The sequence below is a fragment of the Eucalyptus grandis genome, chromosome 5 (genome assembly GCF_016545825.1).
Source record: "Eucalyptus grandis isolate ANBG69807.140 chromosome 5, ASM1654582v1, whole genome shotgun sequence".
Taxonomy (NCBI): Eukaryota; Viridiplantae; Streptophyta; class Magnoliopsida; order Myrtales; family Myrtaceae; genus Eucalyptus; species Eucalyptus grandis.
The window spans coordinates 672,739-690,766 of record NC_052616.1 but is presented as its reverse complement, the minus strand read 5'-3'; the positions used below and the strand labels follow the sequence as shown (position 1 = coordinate 690,766).

The 18,028-nt window shown below is 41.6% G+C and overlaps 3 protein-coding genes and 1 long non-coding RNA gene across 4 annotated transcripts; 2 read left to right on the top strand and 2 right to left on the bottom strand.

The window, feature by feature from the left end:
* Positions 1–447: 447 nt before the first annotated feature.
* LOC104443379 lies at positions 448–5,755 on the top strand. Its single transcript, XM_010056738.3, has 5 exons — positions 448–1,169; positions 1,769–4,019; positions 4,406–4,466; positions 4,606–4,829; positions 5,274–5,755. Exons 1-5 carry the CDS (start codon positions 1,055–1,057, stop codon positions 5,329–5,331), a joined length of 2,709 nt encoding a protein of 902 aa, XP_010055040.2. The 5' UTR covers positions 448–1,054; the 3' UTR covers positions 5,332–5,755.
* Positions 5,756–7,434: 1,679 nt separating this feature from the next.
* Positions 7,435–11,349, top strand: LOC104443378 (protein trichome birefringence-like 25). Its single transcript, XM_010056737.3, is given in 4 exon segments — positions 7,435–7,901; positions 8,788–9,065; positions 10,305–10,350; positions 10,353–11,349. Coding segments are annotated over 4 exon segments (1,338 nt in total). The 5' UTR covers positions 7,435–7,630; the 3' UTR covers positions 11,096–11,349.
* A 1,290-nt stretch (positions 11,350–12,639) lies between these two features.
* LOC104443377 lies at positions 12,640–14,503 on the bottom strand. The gene is made up of 3 exons (XR_725178.3): positions 14,306–14,503; positions 13,041–13,108; positions 12,640–12,952 (listed from the first exon to the last, which is right to left on the bottom strand). It is a non-coding gene; the product is annotated as an uncharacterized LOC104443377 (long non-coding RNA).
* A 1,533-nt stretch (positions 14,504–16,036) lies between these two features.
* On the bottom strand, positions 16,037–17,652 carry LOC104443376 (transcription factor CPC). Its single transcript, XM_010056736.3, has 3 exons — positions 17,265–17,652; positions 16,892–16,979; positions 16,037–16,442 (listed from the first exon to the last, which is right to left on the bottom strand). The coding sequence occupies exons 1-3, from the start codon at positions 17,317–17,319 to the stop codon at positions 16,319–16,321; spliced, it is 267 nt and encodes an 88-aa protein (XP_010055038.1). The 5' UTR covers positions 17,320–17,652; the 3' UTR covers positions 16,037–16,318.
* Between the last annotated feature and the right edge of the window lie 376 nt (positions 17,653–18,028).

The following is an 18,028-nucleotide window of genomic DNA, read 5'->3' as shown; positions in this document are numbered from 1 at the left end:
AAGCAAAAGCGCCACTTCCTTCCCATCAACGCCATGGAATCTCGCTCAGGTGATTGAAAAGCAGTCACACACCCTTTACTTATCGCCGCTAATCCCGAACGAATGGATTTCGGGATCTAGCCACGACATTTGAGGAGTTACTAATTACACCAGACCTGCTTCCTCCTCGGCTTAAAAAGAGCCCACTCATAAACCCAAGCTCAAGATCATCTCCTTGAGTTCGAGATTCGATTCGATAAATGGAGGTGAGTTCTCTACCCGTTGCAATGACGGTTTATGGAATGAAGATTTCAAATTTTGGATGTAATTTCGGATAAGCTTATAAAATAAAGCTTTTTAAGATGATTGGTGCAGGATAAGCTCGGCACCCTTTTGTGATATCTATAAAATAATGGCACTTGAGTCATCTTTATAATCACGAGATCTAGTGCTGAACAAGCAACCACAGCAACAGGAGTGGACATAGCACATAATTCTTGTCCTCGCACATTTGTCCTCCTTATGTTCGAATCCTAGTCACTCCCCGACACCGAGGAGCATCATTGGCTCGACGACGCTGTCCCCTTCCCTCTACACGACGTCGTCTCCTCTCTCTCTCTCTCTCTCTCTCGTGTGTTCCTCACTCACATTTTCCTTTCGGCATCAACTTTTCCGCGGCAACGCAACGGCAATGGTCTTTGGAAAATGATCCTTCGCCCCTCTAAAATCCGAGCCACAAGCTTCCATTTTCTCTGCAGATTCCCACGAGCTCGAGGGGCGTTCGTAGATTTCTACACCAATATCCTCAATTCCATCCCTCCTCTCTCTCTGGGTCGTCGTGGCGTGCTGACGAATCTGTAGAGTGGACAATCTCAAAAGAGAAGACTTGGCAAGTCTCGACTTTTCGCGGACCCGCGTGTGACTTTCGCTTCACATTGCAGACCACCCAAAGGCCTCAGGATTCCAGCTCAATGGCCTTCTCTGCCCCCTGATTTTCTCCCATACAATAAAAGAAGAAGCTTTTTTAATTTTCTGCTTAGACTCGTCGCTCTGGTTCTCGGAGGTTCTTCTTTGAATGGCGAGCGCGGAGAAAGTTCGGCTGGTTCGGTGTCCCAAGTGCGAGAATCTGTTGCCGGAGCTCGCCGATTACTCTGTTTATCAGTGCGGTGGTTGCGGAGCTGTTCTTCGGGGTAAAGTTTCTTTCTTTTTTTCCTTCGTCTTTTCTCTTGTTTCGCGCTTGCTGGGTAATTTTGAGTCTTGCTTGGTCAATGGGAATGTCGTGGGCGGTAAAATGGAGATGAATGGTTCGCGATTTGCTGAAAAGTCGAGGCATTGTGTTAGATGCGTTGGTCGGAACTTTGATGTTGTGCCGCAGTGTGATGATTCGTGATTGGGGATTGTGAATTCTTTCTTTTCGAACTTCGATACGTCCCCGGTTTTAAAATGATGGCTTTGCCTGTGCTTGTTCATTGGGATTTTTGCTTACGGTCTGATAGAGGGCTTCTTGGGATTGATTCGATTGGAAAAGGAGGACAATGAGAGAAGAAAAAAGCATACATTTTTCACTTTAACATGATAAACAAAGCCAAATCGTAGAAGACTAGGGAGGTTTAGAGGACATTAAAAGTACCTGGTCGAACTCAAAACCCTGGTACTTGTCATTTCTGCTGCAGTCAGAAGATTTGGAACTCAATGTATGTGGAAACCATAAGGTGGGTAAGTTAACTAGGTTTACACATAATAGAAACGTTGATCTTCAAGCTGAACTCTTTCTTTTCTTGACATGCAGCAAAACCTATAGTCCAGGGATCTGATTGCTTATCTGAGAAGTCTGATGAAGAAAGGATTGGAGGAATTTGTGAAAAATCTGAGATTCTCTCAGAAAAAGCAACAGCTAACTTGTGCAGCTCTTCTGCTTTGGATGTCAAATCCAATGTGGGATCTTTGAGTTTTGATCGTAGGGGTTTGGAGGGAAATTGTACAGTAGGCAGTGACTTTACTAATTACGATTCCAAAGACACAACTCCGAACTGGCTTGTCGAGAGTGGACTCGATCAGAATGACGCGGGTAAGGGGTTTTGCGCTCAAAATGTTTCCACAAGTGGGCCTCAAAGATCAGGAAAAATGGTTGATCGGCAAACTAGGGAGATGGGTGGCAAGGTTGAATACCCGAAAAGCATGCATGATAATTTCCATGGTGTAAGGTTATCAACTTCTAGGTATCCTGATGAGGGTCCTTCAAATTACCAGTTAGATTCTCGTTACAGTCATGAAGCACCATTTAAGAAACACGATGATCTTCATGAAGGTAACAGAGTTCGTTACCTGGAAGGTGATAGAGCTGAACTCCTTAGAAAACTGGATGAACTTAAGGATCAACTTGCTCGGTCCTGTGATGTGGTTGATAAAGCCAAGGATAGTTTTCCTATAAATAGAGGGACCGTTGCTCCAGATACTCATGCTGGTCCAAATGCATGCTTTCCCGTTGGCTCTTCAGATTTGAATAAAAATCCATTTGGGTCCTTTGATCCTTATAGACATTCTGCAGGGCTCGCTTATAAAAGTCACCAGCAAAACCCCCTCTCTTACACCAACCAGCCTGATGTTATGCATAGATTTTACAGCTCAGTGCAGAACCCCCATCATTTCCCTGGATACAAAGATACTTATGCTTCTCATGTACATGGGACAGCTCCAGGTGAATATCATCGACCGCCTCCTCACATGTTCTATTCAAGAGAGTATGCTGATCCTACTTCGGATCCTTTTAGATCATACAATAATTCAGGTCTTCATCAGTCTGCTTGCCGTTGCTACCATTGCTGTGACAACCATCGGGAGGTTTCCACAGCAGTTCCACCCACTGCATTCTACAATAAGAAGTTCTCTGATGTCCCACAACATAATGGTTTGTATCATCATGAGGATCCAGGTTCACTGGGTTATCATTCGCTCAATCCTAGGTTAGCAGTCCCTCCGTTTATTTCTCACAAGCCACAGTCCCATATTAGACAGCCAAGTGACTTGAATTATGCAATGGGTGGCTTGTTGCAACGCCAACCTCCGAGGGTTGTTTTAGCTGGTAGTGGTCGTAGATTGCATCCCATAGCTGGTGCTGCCCCATTTGTAGCTTGTCACAATTGCTTTGAATTGCTGCAACTTCCCAAGAAAGTTCTGCTCATGACAAAAAAGCGGCAAAAAGTTCGATGTGGAGCCTGTTCTACAATGATTTCATATAAGGTTGTAAACAAGAGACTTATATTTTCTGATCACACGGAGGCAAAAGAAGCTAATGCCGATTGTGAAGACAGCTCTTATGAGGCACTGAAAGAAGATTATGTGCATTCCCATGGCTATGTCAACAGAGACAGCGCCAATTTCTCTTCTGATGATTTCGATAATTCTGGTTATGAGTTTCTTTCAATGGACAGAAAGCAAGCTCCATTGACAACATGCCATAACTTAAGCCTGAGCGACTCTCAAGAGATGGAAGGCCTGCATTCTACCTCCCCAAGTATCTCGGATGATGAGCATAGCCCTGACGATTTGATTGGATTGAGTGACTCGGCGCAGCAGCCAATAAATGCCGCACGGTCTCCACCACCTGCTGGTTCACCTCTACAAAAACATTTTGATCACTCTTCCCATAATCATGCAGTTAACCGGTTTGGTAAGGGGAATCGCAGTAGTCGATCCGATCACGAAAAGTTCTTACCAAATAAGGCAATCTTGCGGCAGAATTCTCTACAAGAGGCTTCACTTGCAACTGAGATGGAAGTATCATTCAATGAGTGCTCTGATACTGGGGTATCACAAGAATCTGGAGATGCAAGCAGGGAACATGATCAAACAAGAGGTAACAAGGGGAACGAATCATTTTTCATGAACATTATCAAGAAGAGCTTCAAGGATCTTTCAAGGTCAAATCAAAGTGACGAGCATGGCAGAGCCAAAGTCTCAATAAATGGGCATCCCATATCAGATCGTTTGATAAGGAAAGCTGAGAAGCTCGCCGGACCAATACAGCCTGGAAATTTCTGGTAATTATCCAATCTCCAAAAGTAGCTTTGGTTTCTTGTTCTATCGGTAGATTGTTCTGTCTCATTTTTTATAGGGTTTTACTAGTATCCCTAGTACCATCCCTTTAGTTAAGAGAACCTATAGACTTTTGGCCTATTGAGTTATTTGTGCATGCTTTTCCTAAGGGTGAAGTGCAAAGTGTTTTATGTATGAATCTGACTCCCACTTAGAGCTTAGGATTACTAATTAGTTTGAATGGGGATACTTAATTTGACCAGACAGAATTTTTCTTTCAAACTCATTCTCCTCTTGATGGACTTTTGTTGTGTGTGGAATTATCTATTGTGCACATTTGTTAGCTATCTGCATTTCCCTCACAATTTTGTCCTTAATGTACTTAAACCAGGTATGATTATCGAGCTGGTTTTTGGGGGATCATTGGTGGACCTTGCCTTGGCATAATTCCGGTGAGGCAGCAAATACAAACTTGTCTGACTAAATGCTTGATATGATGTTTATGCATATTTTACCTTTCAAATGGCTTATTTCTGGTTATGTTATAAAGAATCTCCCCTCTCTCTCTCTCTCTCTCTCTCCCCCCTGCAGCCGTTCATTGAAGAATTTAACTATCCTATGCCCGAGAATTGTGCGGGAGGAAATACGGGTATCTTTGTTAATGGTCGAGAACTTCATGAAAAGGATTTAACTTTACTTGCTTCCAGAGGACTTCCAACTGATAGAGATAGGTCATACATCGTTGAGATCTCCGGACGAGTCTTGGATGAGGAAACTGGTGAAGAGCTGGATTGCCTCGGTAAACTTGCTCCAACGTAAGTGCTAGTAGGATTTTCGCAGTCCAATTTATTTAGTCACGTTTGAGGCTAATGAATCACATGTCTGAATTTAGCCACAGATGATATTTTGGACTCCCTACCAGTCTCTAAAAGAAATTATGGTGATTTACCAATGAAATAATGGTTAAAATGATGTTTAAAGCCATGAACAAACTTGATAGCAACAATTACTCTCATTTCTCTCCTTTCTTGTAATATTCATATAGCCAGGACACATTTATTTCTTCAATTTCTGCTCATCGTTTCTAGTAAAAATCTCTATTATAGCAAGGTCTATGTCAAAGTGACATAACAGAAAGTAAAGTTTACATCTAAATTATAAAACTGCACATTTCTGTGTTGAAACTGCCATTTTCCTGACAATGAAGGCAGATCACTTGTTAAACTTAATGCTTGTTTGATTTCCTCATTTTTTAACAGAGTCGAGAAAGTGAAGCATGGGTTCGGTATGAAAGTTCCAAAAGCAGCTGATTACTGATTTGCATAATGAGTATTTCAGAATGCCCAAGTGATATTATGATGTTATCAAGTTGTACCTGCGGGAATTCAGACTACAGGGAATTCAGCTTGAAGAAGTCTTGCAATATGCTTGTTCATTTTACCATTTTTGACTTTCGTGATTTCTGGGAGGTGGTTGTTTGAAGTTTAATGCGCGATTCATTTAGAACTTGAAGATGTGGGGCATGTGCTGAGATTTCTAACTCTAGCTTGCTTGCAGACGCACCGTATGTCGTGTATTATTTGTAGACCTTAGAAATTCAAGGATTAAAATGGAATTTATAGATATGACATCGGATGAGGATATTTATTTCTACTGCTGTACTTACAAGTTGCTTTGTATATCGTGTATTATTCTAGTCTATATGTATTGTGCTTGAATTGAAGGTATTTTTCTTTGCGTTTGCCCCTGATCTCATGCACTTGCTGGTATACAGTAAGTTTTTTTTTATGAATGTGACAACCTGTAGCAAAAAAGGACGTTATATGCAGCATGGATATTACGTTTCTGTGAGGCGGTGACTCTAATCCGAGTTTTGGGGTGAGGGGTGGGGGCGGCTCGCACTTCTAAGGAGATTGGGCCAATCATTGACTTGCTCAGTACGAGAGCAGCAAGACATCCGCTGTGTATGCATGGCCTGGCCCTTCATGAGAATAAGAGGACAAATTCAACCCCACATGAAGCGTGGTCTCTGAACTCTCGAACTCATTTGAATCCTTATGCCTTTTTCGCAGCGGGCCATCAGAGAATCAGTGTTGTAGAGAGTGGTTTCGACTTATCTGGTGGTGGGTCATCCAGTGCTGCCAAATCCAAGTCACAGATAATACCTTTAGTTTGAGAGGGGATATATATATATATATATATATATATATATATATATATAGAGAGAGAGAGAGAGAGAGAGAGAGAGAGAGAGAGAGAGGTAGGAGAGAGAGAGAGAGAGATTGTACCTGCAGGTATATTACGGCGCTTTTGTTTCAGAGGGAAATTCGTACTGGAATCCTCATACTGAGTTATCCAAGAAAGAAACTCATTCTAGTGTGATGACATGACAGAGACAAATGGCATCAGTGTTAACAGTTGCATTCGAAAGAGGATGGCCAGAAGTTAGAAACGGCTTCATTTTGGTCGGTCAGCCGCATGAAAAATCATTCTGCCACTCCCCCTTTGTTCACCTCCTTCAGAGTTGTGAATCGATTTATTAAATCAAGGGGAGTAAACATGTTACACCTAATGAAAATAACAAAAACTTAGAGAAAGTGAAAAAGCAAAATCAAAGTGAACTTGTCGTGAATGTCACTATTTGAATTCGTGATAACTGGTTTATTGTTTTGGGAGGAGAACATGCGTGATCTGTAAAAGGAAAGCAAAACGCCCATTGGCTTAAACTGGGGGTACTGGCTGGACTGTGCCACCGTTCCAAGAAGATGCGAGAGAGAGAGAGAGAGAGACGTCCTGACAGGACCACTCTCCCTCTGTCTGACGTTGCCAATGCTTTTGTCGTTGATGGTTCCCCGCCAGCTGTGCATGGTCTTTCCACTCATTACCCTTCTTAGATCTAAGTTCTTATTATACCTTCCTTAAAACCGAAGCATGTTATTTCTACCACCCCAAAAGGGATATACGAAAATCATTATTACCAATTCCAAGTCCAAATTAGTTGCGAGAGTGACATTCGTGCTTCCTCGATCCTGTCACTGTCCGTAAGTAAAAACAGAGAACCCATTATTCAATTGGTACTATATTTCCTCCTCCTCCTTTATTCGACGACAAGTTTCAATGCGCTGTGTACAATTGTATCCGCTCCAGATCTATCATGGATTTGGATGGGAGCTCTCGTGCAACACCCATCTACCATCTTCATGCATTCGATTTTTTAATCTCTTCCCATGCTGCAACTTGGTTATGGCATTACATGCCTACTGGTCTTTTGTTCCTCCTCTTCTTCTTTTTTTCCTCCTCTGTTGTCTGAATTTCACTGCATGTTTTTTTAGGTCTTTGTCGATAGTTTTTATGTGCATTAACAGCTTGGAAGTGGGTAAAAGGCGATATGACACGCTGTCTCTCTCTTTCTCTTTGTCTCTCTCCCCCTCAAACCGTCCTCTCTCTCTCTCTCTCTCTCTCTCTCTCTCATAATTAAACTTCCTGGTTAAACACCGCTTGGGTTGTTGCGAAAAAGCTTGCCCACACTTCAACAAGTAATCACTAACTACCCTCTCTCTCTGTCTCAAACCTTGCTATGTCTTGATCCTTTCTTGGGCACGGGGAGTCGAGGGAAATGAGGCCTGAAATCAACCCATCATCCCTCCACAAGCAAAATTACGTCTTTGCCAAGTTCGCTCTGTCATTTCTATTGATAGGTCTCGCTTTTCGCCTCTTCTTCTCTGATTCTATCAAATTGCCGTCGTCAGTCGTTCAGGAGCCACCCGTCTCAGAATCAAAAACCGAAACTCAATCGCCTCTCGTGTCTCTGCCTATTCAAAAGCAGGACGAGGTTGATCCTTCGGCTGCTTTCCCGGCCAAGAATGAGTCCCTGATCAATCGGACAGGTGGGTGGATTTCTACGTTCTTGCTCTGCACGTTCTGCGATACAGGGCTTGCCAGAATGACAAAATGCATTGGCGAACGCAATGAGAAAAGTGAATTCTTTTTTGCCTGTGGAGTTCTTTAATTGATCTGTTTCTTGCTTTATTTGGTTTGTCTTGCGAAGTTTTCCAAAATTCGCTGCGAACGATGCGGCGTCAAGTTAGATCACTCTGGGTTAGCAAAATCTGATCTTATTCTGAAATGTTCGGAGATGAATGCCAGATCAAGGAGCTCATTTTGTGGCGTCTGCTTTTATGTTTTGGAATTTTCACATTAAGTTGTCTTTCTCTTACTTGAGTTCATTAATTGTGGAAAGAAATTAGATTACGTTATGCGGCACTCTGCTTTACATACTGATCCTACTTTCGGACTGCATTGCTGATTATTCATGGTAATATATCTCTGTATCCTCTGTTTTGTTGACTCCTTCAATAAGGAAATAATTTATGGTTGGAATTTTGCTCAGGATCTTGTTTGAAATTAAGATCCTGAACAAATTTCTGACCACATATTATTTCCTTATTGAAGGAGTTAACAAAACAGAGGATATATATGTGTGTGTGTGACAGAAAATGAGAATTCATCTTTGATAGATGAAGGTCGGTTCTCTACAATCTAATATGAAGTTTACTCAGTCATTGAATGCAATCAACATAAATCTTAAAATTTCCTGAAAATATAAGCATTTTTAATTTGCTGCGCCAATATGTATAATGCACCGTGCATAGAGCAATCAGACTTGATTTTGTCTTTTGCATGTATTAATCTTCTCCAGTTTTGACTCTTTGATCGAATTTGATGGTGTGCTGTGTTGTATCGTTAATTGCTCTTTCACCCAATCTTTTGCAGAAACTTGTGATATCTTTGTTGGAGAATGGGTACCTGACCCATCCGGTCCCTTTTACACCAATGAGAGTTGCCACGTAATTGAGTCTCATCAAAATTGTATGAAAAATGGACGTCCTGACTCTGATTACCTCTACTGGAGGTGGACTCCCTGGGACTGCAAGCTGCCCAAGTTTAATCCTGGGAAATTTCTTGACATGATGAAGGATAAGTCATGGGCGTTTATTGGCGATTCCATCTCTCGTAACCATGTTCAGTCATTGCTCTGCATCCTCTCTCAGGTATGTGATCTCAGCATCAGCCTCATAATATCTACTGCCACAATTGTTCTGTCACTTCCCATGAGCTTTTGTCCAGCCAATGTAAACCCAACGGAGAAAGAAATTGGTTTTAAACAGACTCATAAATGTTCATTTCAAGTGCCGTACTAGAACTATTTGCTTCAAATGACTCTTGAATACGAAAGTGAGTGGAAGGTCGTGAGTTATTCACGTGGAACTTCATGATGGAAATTGCGTTATGCTCTTTCCATTGTTTCTATAGTACTCTTTCTTGCAGATTATATGCGGGGCGCGATGTATTTTGGTAGACTGTTTGGCAGATTTTGGCTTGATGTCAGAATTGGTTTAATTTCTTGATGCCGCATCACCGACAGATTGGTGTTTTAATAGCTTATTTTATGTAGTGGATACCTGCAACTATTTCGGTTGGACTACTGCCTTTGAAGAGGCTGCCAAGTTTTTTTCCTGGCTGTCCGGTTTACCCACCACCATTTTAGGGAGTCGATTCTTTGTTCTTTTTACAACCACCTCGTTATGCAATAATTTGTGATGTTTTCTTGTAATTTTCCATAACAATAACAAGACCTGTCAGTTCTAATTAGCCATTAATGAAATTTTCATGTTGTGACTAAAAAAAAAAAAAAAAATTGTGACGGATTCTCTTAATCTTTTCTGGTGCTCTTGCTGTTTTGTCGACTTCTTCCTTGAAAGTTAGCCCCATTTCCACCATATGGTAATGGTAGTTCTTTAGATTGTTGTGCACACACTCAGTTTTGCATGTGACATCCATCAGCCAACCAAAGGTCACTTTAAATTATTGTAAGTGTGGATTTCATCCAATTGAGACAAGGTTTTTCAGTCACTTATGAACAGAGCAGGTTTGACCTTCGTGTTCAGTTCGATGTTTCTGAACTCAAGCGTATCCTTGTTGTCGTAAGTATGTGCTTTTTAGTATTGGGGTATTTTCACAACAGACTTCCAATGCACATATCAACAAGAAACTCAATAAAATGGTGGGACACTTTAGTGAAGCACCGATATTAGACTCCATCCTTGTAATCAGGTTGCACATTTATAAGATTCTTCCACATATTATTAATTGGACCTATAATAGCTGAGCCATAAAAAAATCCAGCTGTCCCCAATTGTTATCCTCAGGCCCCATAGCAGTTGGTGAGGTGTAGGTCCGTGAGGCATATCAATCTCATTCAATCTTTACTTTATGATCATGTTATGCAGACTGAGGAAGCCATTGAGGTCTACCATGACAAAGAGTACAGATCAAAAGATGGCATTTTCCAGCTCACAACTTCACCCTCGCGGTCATATGGACTCCTCTCCTTATTAAAGCAGATATATTTGAAGATATAAATGGAGTGTCCTCATCAGAAATCCAGCTTCATCTCGACAAACTTGACAAGATATGGACTGAGCAGTACAAGAACTACGATTACGCCGTGATTGCCAGTGGCAAGTGGTTTCTGAAAACTGCCATCTACCATGAAAACGATTCAGTCATGGGATGTCACAACTGCCATGGAAAGAACTTGACAGAGCTAGGTTTCGAATATGCATACAGGAAAGCTCTTCAGCTAGTTTTGAACTTTGTCATTACTTCTGAACATCAGGCATTTGTTTTCTTTAGAACCACCACCCCGGATCATTTCGAGAATGGGGAATGGTTTAGTGGGGGTACTTGCAATAGAACAGTTCCATTCAAAGGTGGGGAGGTGGGCCTGAAAGATGTGGACGCAATCATGCGCGACATCGAACTGGAGGAATTCGAGAAAGCCGTGAAAATAGGATCCCAGAAAGGGGTCACTTTGGCATTACTTGACACAACGCAGATGTCGCTCTTACGGCCTGATGCACACCCAGGTCCGTATCGGCAATTCCAACCATTTGCTCAAGACAAAAATGCCAAGGTCCAGAACGATTGCTTGCATTGGTGCTTGCCAGGGCCGATCGATTCTTGGAATGATCTGGTAATGGAAACGTTGGTGAACCTTTCAAAAGGAAATCTTCACTAACATGATTTCGGGCAGTATAAATTACTTGCAAAGAGATGGTTTCCATCTCCGACGGTACGGAGAAAAGGTCGTAGCATTGCTATCCCAATTTGGTCAGTGGGGATAAAGCTTGTAAAGGGATCAATTACAAATACTTCATCAATTACGAACACTTACATTCCTACCCATTCTTCAATTCTTGAATTGTATCTGAGGGAGCTACAGGATAGCCTTGCTTTAAGGCAGATTGCTCATCGGAGTTCGTTCACTTATTATTTCTTTGGCCGTGGCAGGGCAGCCCTTCTTGCAAGTTCTTTTCACTTCGGTGACAAAATTATTCGTATGTGGGAGATCGTATACAAGCTTTGAGATCACCCGTCTGTAAATGAAGAAGATACCTAGTTCTGCCACGAAATTGTTCTCATGCTTTATAGGAAACTCACCAGTTGACGGATCAACGACATCATAACATTTGCGACACTAAAACTATACTTATTCTATAGAGAAAGGATTCCCCTTCTTCGCTCGCTATATATAAGCTATATATAAGATTGTGCTGAAAACAACCATCAAGAAGATTGTTGAGCAAGCAAATCACCAAGCTTTTTGCGCCACGGATGCCATGATAGAATCAGCCAATTGCCGCCCGACTGAAAAGTAGGCCTAACCCAGTTGTGATACATTTGGGGTGGAAGTGTGTTTTGCAGTGTATCTAGTGAAACTATTTCTAGCTCTTAGCTAGCCCCAGTATTCCCTCTTTTATGGGGAAAATTGGCAAAGTGATGTTCAAATGTACTTAGTGAAAGCCCGGGCCTTGTGCCTGGAGACTTTTTTTTTTTTTTTTTTGGGGGGAGGGGGGTGGTGGGTGTGTCTAAGCTTGGAGACTTGTTGCGTAGATCATTGACATCATTTTAACTTAGTCTAAAATAGAGTTAGGTGCTGCTACCTTCTAGTTACAAATGCTACTTGCATAAACATTGTAATCTGCATTTCGGTTGGATGAATATATGAATTGAGAAGTTTGGTGCTTTTAACCTTCCAAACAGCAATTCAATTGAGAGACGAGCGTTGTATTTTGCCTAGCACCAAATAGCCTCAAACACAAAACTAGATGAATAATAGAAAAGCAATAATTAGCACCTACCACGAAAGAAAAAAATATTTCTAGATAAGAAAAATAGGAAAGTACTGTAGAATGACGGTAGGTAAATTAGAACATAAAGATGTGAACTTGGATGAATAAAAAAATAGCAAACATCACCTCAAGAGAAAATCTTGTATGACTAAAAATAATTATGTAAACTTCTAGAAAAAGTAAAAATGAATGACGATACAATTGAAAACCCCTACGAGAAATAAATCTAGATCAATATGCTAAAGATGCCACTTAAAATTTAGATTTAAAGATTTAGTATTTTAAAAAACAGTACTTTTCTATGTATCTCCTTGGTTCTATTGATTTGGTCACTTTTTGCTATTTAAAAAAAAAAAAAATGCTTTGATCACCTTCGATCGCAACTGGGGAAGCACGGTTTAATATTGTACCAAAGCCGGCCTTAAGTTCGCTAACAAGTAACATTGATATTGAAGCTCTAAATCACTATTTCAGAAACATCAGCATGACGGTTCATTATTTCTGCCACCAATGGGAACATTTGCATCAACCACAGTGTTAACTGGCCAAATTCAAAACAACTTATTTTTGGCAGTCAAGCAGAAAATAGGGACGGAGCAGCATTCAACAAAAGAGAATGGCCAGGTACATTGGGTTGAACAACGGTCCGCAACTAATATATCAAGATACAACTTTCTGTTCCCATCTTAAGGTTCAAGAACCTCAAAACCCAGCCCAAAGATGGTCTCACATTCACTTGAGTTCTGACAAGAGATTCCAAGTTATTGGCATGTCCGAGCAAAAATCCAACAGAGATAATGACCAAAACTTAGGAGAAAGGAGATTGCTTACACATCACCAGGTCACTTGGTAGATGATGATGAATACTCCTCCTTTGGCTCTGGCTTACGGAATGGATCCTATAGATACCACAATGTATAAAGCAGGTAAGAATATCAAGAACAAAAGTGACAAAATATGACTTTGCGACTCAATTGCATGCTTAGCCAGTGATACATTACATAAGGGACAGCGGAAAAACTGCTCAACGAACTGACTGAAGTTAATTGGACCCTAGCGGTTGTCACAATTTGTCTTTCTCAAATTTTCAATGTGTTTAAGTGAAAGGTTGGTGCAAGCATATACAATGTCCTTCCTATCCTAGCTCAAAAGCCTTAGCAAGTGAGGTAGCATCATCACTTGTAATAACAGACAAACTGAAGTCTAAGTTATATGGGTCATGTACATGCACATAACATATATCTCTCTCGCATCCATCTTGAGCCATGTCTATCCGACAACACTGGATTCTCATACATATACATATAAAAGTAGGTCTTTCAGTTTCATCCTACAAGTTCAACTCTATCTCCCAACCTTCTCTTTCTTTCGAGCATCAGTCCTAGTGGTCCTCTTCCACTAGATCAAAATCCAGAAAGAGTTCCGTCACAATTATGGACACCTACTCATGCCGAGAAACAGCAAATCTGTGGCACGAAACAACAGATTTTCCTAGTGTAGGATTCTAAAACAACCACCCGACCAACGTAATAGAAAACCTTTATAAGTCTAGGAAATGTTCCCATTACTGAATTCCCATCACAAGCACTTCTTTTCTTCTAATACAATCCAGTAACATCAAGCATGAAGCTTTGCGACAAAAACAGAACTTCCCTTAAACTATCTCTATAGCATCGAAGAACAAGTAAGCACCAGACATCACATACGCAAAATCATCCATCCGATTTAGTTCGAAACATATCATCTACTCGTTGCCAACACAAGCTTAATTCAAAGCCAGTTCCATGCGACTTAAAAGGATTTCATAACACGAGACCGATATACCCATAAATTCGTCGCTTCAGGCATTCAAAAAGCTTAATCTATCCCCCCCCCCACCACCATGGGGGCGAATCGCCACCCGCCAAATGACCAGATCCCACCTCGCTGTCGGCATAAAGTCGGCATAAAGCTCATCAATCAGAAGTTACGAGCCAGAGAATCCGGCGGGAGGCGCGCGATGATGGAGCCAGAAAAACGAACAAAAAAAGTAAGAACTTTTTTTTTTTAAATTTTCCCCTGAAATTAGGGGGAGAGAGAGGGAAAGAGATGATTACGCCGAGGACGATGTAGTTGGCGACGGGGAGAGCGGCCACGATGCCGACGAGTATAGCGACGGGACCAGTCAGGAGACTCCATTTGCGGTGGATCATCTTCTTCCTCCTCTCTCTCTCTCTCTCTCTATCGCTCTCGATCAGTTGCAGGCACTGTTTACCAGCGGTTTCGTTTCAGCTTCTGACTTTTTGCAGGATGATGGGGATGGCGAGGTGGGTTAGCGTGGAGGTCTCGTGTCCTTTTTTGTTGGGCCCTTTTGCTTGATTGGGCCTGGGCCTGGGCCTTGGTCCCATGGCTCGCTTGATCCCCCCCCCCTCGCCCTTCCTTTGGTAAATGTCAAGCCACGGGGCCCACATGAGCTGGTCTTGACTCTTCATCACTATCGTCTTTCATTTGTGTGGGTCCCACATGGACTCCACGTGTCGAGCTCATATGATGATCCGCAATCGAGATGGACTTAGGATAGGGCGCGTCGCTTCCTCGCTGGTGACCTGAGCACATTCGTCGTTGTCGTTGCCGAAAGTAGGCATGCAAGAGAGAAGATCTCGTTAATCACCAACTTAGAGTATAAAAAAGTGATCCGGGTCATCACCCGTCACCTGTCAAAAGTTTGGTTTGGTTTGGTTTCGATTCGTAACGGAGCAAATTAGAATATAGTTTGCACACTCTTTTGATCTTTCGAGTTATTTTGGTAGAAAGAAAATCGCAATCTACAAAATTGATATGCTAAATGATGTAGTGTGCTCTATCGAGTGTTGAGTATGACTTACCCATTTAAAAATTCAGTCATAACATTTCACATCATCAAATATGCTAATCAGTAAACGTATTGCACTTGTACATTTCTTAACCCGACATTCGATAATAGAAGGGCTCGAATTGTCAAAAGTTGAGTTGAAGGAATAAGTTCTCGACCGAACGCTTTCACTTTGGTAAGAGACAGCCTTGTGGGAGACATTGACATTTGAAACATGCGTAGGGGTGGGGGGGGACCTGTTAGGTCTTTCTGGGCCTTTGCATATCTGACCAGTGTAACATCATCAACTTTGCCCTTTTCGACAAAGAATCTATCTACCATTTCAGAAAGTAAAAGATCACTCTCCCAATTCACTGAAATCTCAATGACGAGTTACCGACCTCAACGTTCCAACTCTAACCCATTTAGAATGGAAAGATTGAGTCCTGCTAACCAAGTTATAAACTGGGAGGGAAAAAGAAGATCACAGCATGCTATCGCCTAGCTTTTACTATTTGCCTCGACTGTATATGGATGATAAATATTTTTGCCATGTTAATTGGCAACAGGCTCAAGATGCAACTTTGGTAGTCCAGACTACAAGATTGCATCGGGAAAAAAACTCAAGGGATGACAGTGGAACTGGGGAAAAAAGAAATCCATCTCGTGAGGATGTATCTGTGTAATTGCAAAATGACCGTATTACTTACTATACTGTAGCAGTCTAGCAGCAAATGTTTCATGTGGTTAAGGCATAGCACAAGGAAGCAGAACATCATGAATTGAACCAGAACAGTATCTTTTTCCTTCAAATCTCCCTTTTGTGAAAGATTTAAGAAAGTGACCGATCGACCATTCAGAATTGAAAAGCTTACTGGTGGACCACACACCAACTGAGAAAAGCATATTAAATAATCGAAATGCCCAGAATCTTTGTTTCTTTGGGATGGATTTTGTCCCTACTCCTGTCCTCTTCTGTGAGTGCCAATTTGCATAGTTTCGAGAGCCCAAATGTTCCGTCTCATTAATAATCTAGCCAAATGGGAATGTCACAGCCATAGGTACTTTCAATTTCATCCAACCCAAAAAACCTTGTGACACTTTACGCATCTAATCTAATCTAATCTAATCTAATCTAATCTAATCCGAACTAATCCTAGGAAAAGGAGAGAAGCTACAGATTTAGCACCCCAAAAAATAAGTAACAGAGGATAGAGCAGAGAGAAAAAATCTAGATATCTAGAAATCTGATGTTTTAGAAGGAAATTGGCATTTAACATCAGGACTTGTGTCTTCTCAGCTGTCTCCTTCTCTCAGCAAACACCTCTCCATGTCTCATGATCCAAAATCTCTCAATTTCCTCAGCCTTCCGGCCCGGAATCCGACCCGCAATCAACGCCCACCTGAGAAGTACATTGCCATTTCTTTTATTCCCATGTAATAAGCAACTGAAAAGACAAACGTGGTCTACTCAGCCATAAACTAATTCTGCACTGAAGTTAAATCACCGAATGATTAGCATTTACAGTCACTAGAGATTGATGGGCGGTCTATTTCTTAAGTGGTGACCTGAAAAATGAAATACTTAGGCCTCTGTTCTAATAGGCGCTCAATGTTCCGCTCCTAGGTCCCTGACATGTTGAAAGACACTGCGGAACAGCCTTTTGCCAAGACTCTTTGCCAATATACAATGTGGCTTATCAGGTGGGCCTGACTTTACTTTGTCCTAAAGTCTTCACAGAAAAAGAAAACCACATTGCTTTGCTTTAAAGCTGCTCTAATAATGCAAATTGAAGGAATGAAATGGATGAAGAAAGAAAGCAAATTCAAGCTTTAGCTGCGCCCTTTTTACCTGTCGCCAACGAGCTTGTACATTCTGTAAATAAGGTCTTCTTCTTGCTCTGACATGTTTATGAACTCCCACTCAATGCTGCTCACCTCTGCCAAAACATTGAACAGAAAGAAAAGAAAGATTATAATCAGACCCTTCAAACATTTATGCATAAATCCAAACAGAAAGAGCAGAGAGTTATTATACAGAAACGTGAAGAACCAAAGAAGACACGAAGAAAAAGATGAGGAGCAAAGGAAAAGTGACAATGGCAGGAATAAAATAAGACGGAGACACTATCTTACCTTTTACCAAAAAAAGAAAAACTAAGACGGAGACATGAACAGATAAAAAAGAAAGAGACCGAGAAAAGATTAGACGAAAGAGAACTCACCGTCGGAGCAACAACTGCTGGTCCTGGCTTGCTTATGGCGGCGTTGTTTATCCATCTTCCTTGGGACAAGACTGTGCGTGTCTCTGTGTGTTTGAGAGAGAGAGAGAGAAAACAAGAAGAAAGAGTTTGACGGTGGCACAGCAAGAACTGGTTAGTGGTTATGGGAAGAAGAAGCGAGTGATATTTAATAGTTTCTCAGGAGAGGGATTTGCTTGGAGGGAAATGAAAAAAGAATAAAGGAATGAAAAGAAATTCATATCCTGAATTGGGTTTTAACGGGTTTCTCGATGTTCATTTCTCGACACAGCAGAGGGGGGGAGAGAGAGAGAGTGAGATGATGCTTTGCAATTTGCAGACTCGGTGAGCGAGCCTCGGTGAGAGAGCAGCGAACGACAGGTCCTACCAAACGGACCATATAAAAACCGGTCGAGTTGACTTGTAGTTGCTATGTTGACGTGTACTCTTAGGTCAAACTCACAAATTCGTTGCCCTCGCCTCCAGAATTCGTCCCTTTTCTTTCTTCCCACCTTTTAAGGTGGGATCTGTCAAAAAGCTTCCCTCTCTGGCCCAAAGCATGGTGTCATTTCGTCTTCTCTCTGGCCCTCTCACATGTAAATTACCATCGACAAACTTCTTGATCATCTCAAGAGCATCGAGTGACGGTATTCCTACATCGTCGACGGGGATTTGCTCGACTCAATATCGGGCCCTGCCAGTTAAGAGTTCATGGTCCTCGTTAGCACTACTAACATCGTAAGTCCAAA

Excerpts from the sequence above, each read along its gene's own strand:
- LOC104443379 (XM_010056738.3), top strand. The coding sequence starts at position 1,055 with ATGGCGAGCGCGGAGAAAGTTCGGCTGGTTCGGTGTCCCAAGTGCGAG. Across the intron at positions 4,020-4,405 it reads ATACAGCCTGGAAATTTCTG|GTATGATTATCGAGCTGGTT; the intron begins GTAATTATCCAA and ends TACTTAAACCAG. Across the intron at positions 4,830-5,273 it reads CTCGGTAAACTTGCTCCAAC|AGTCGAGAAAGTGAAGCATG; the intron begins GTAAGTGCTAGT and ends ATTTTTTAACAG.
- LOC104443376 (XM_010056736.3), bottom strand. The coding sequence starts at position 17,319 with ATGGATAAACAACGCCGCCATAAGCAAGCCAGGACCAGCAGTTGTTGC. Across the intron at positions 16,980-17,264 it reads CAGCAGTTGTTGCTCCGACG|AGGTGAGCAGCATTGAGTGG; the intron begins GTGAGTTCTCTT and ends ATGTTTTGGCAG. Across the intron at positions 16,443-16,891 it reads TACAAGCTCGTTGGCGACAG|GTGGGCGTTGATTGCGGGTC; the intron begins GTAAAAAGGGCG and ends TGTACTTCTCAG.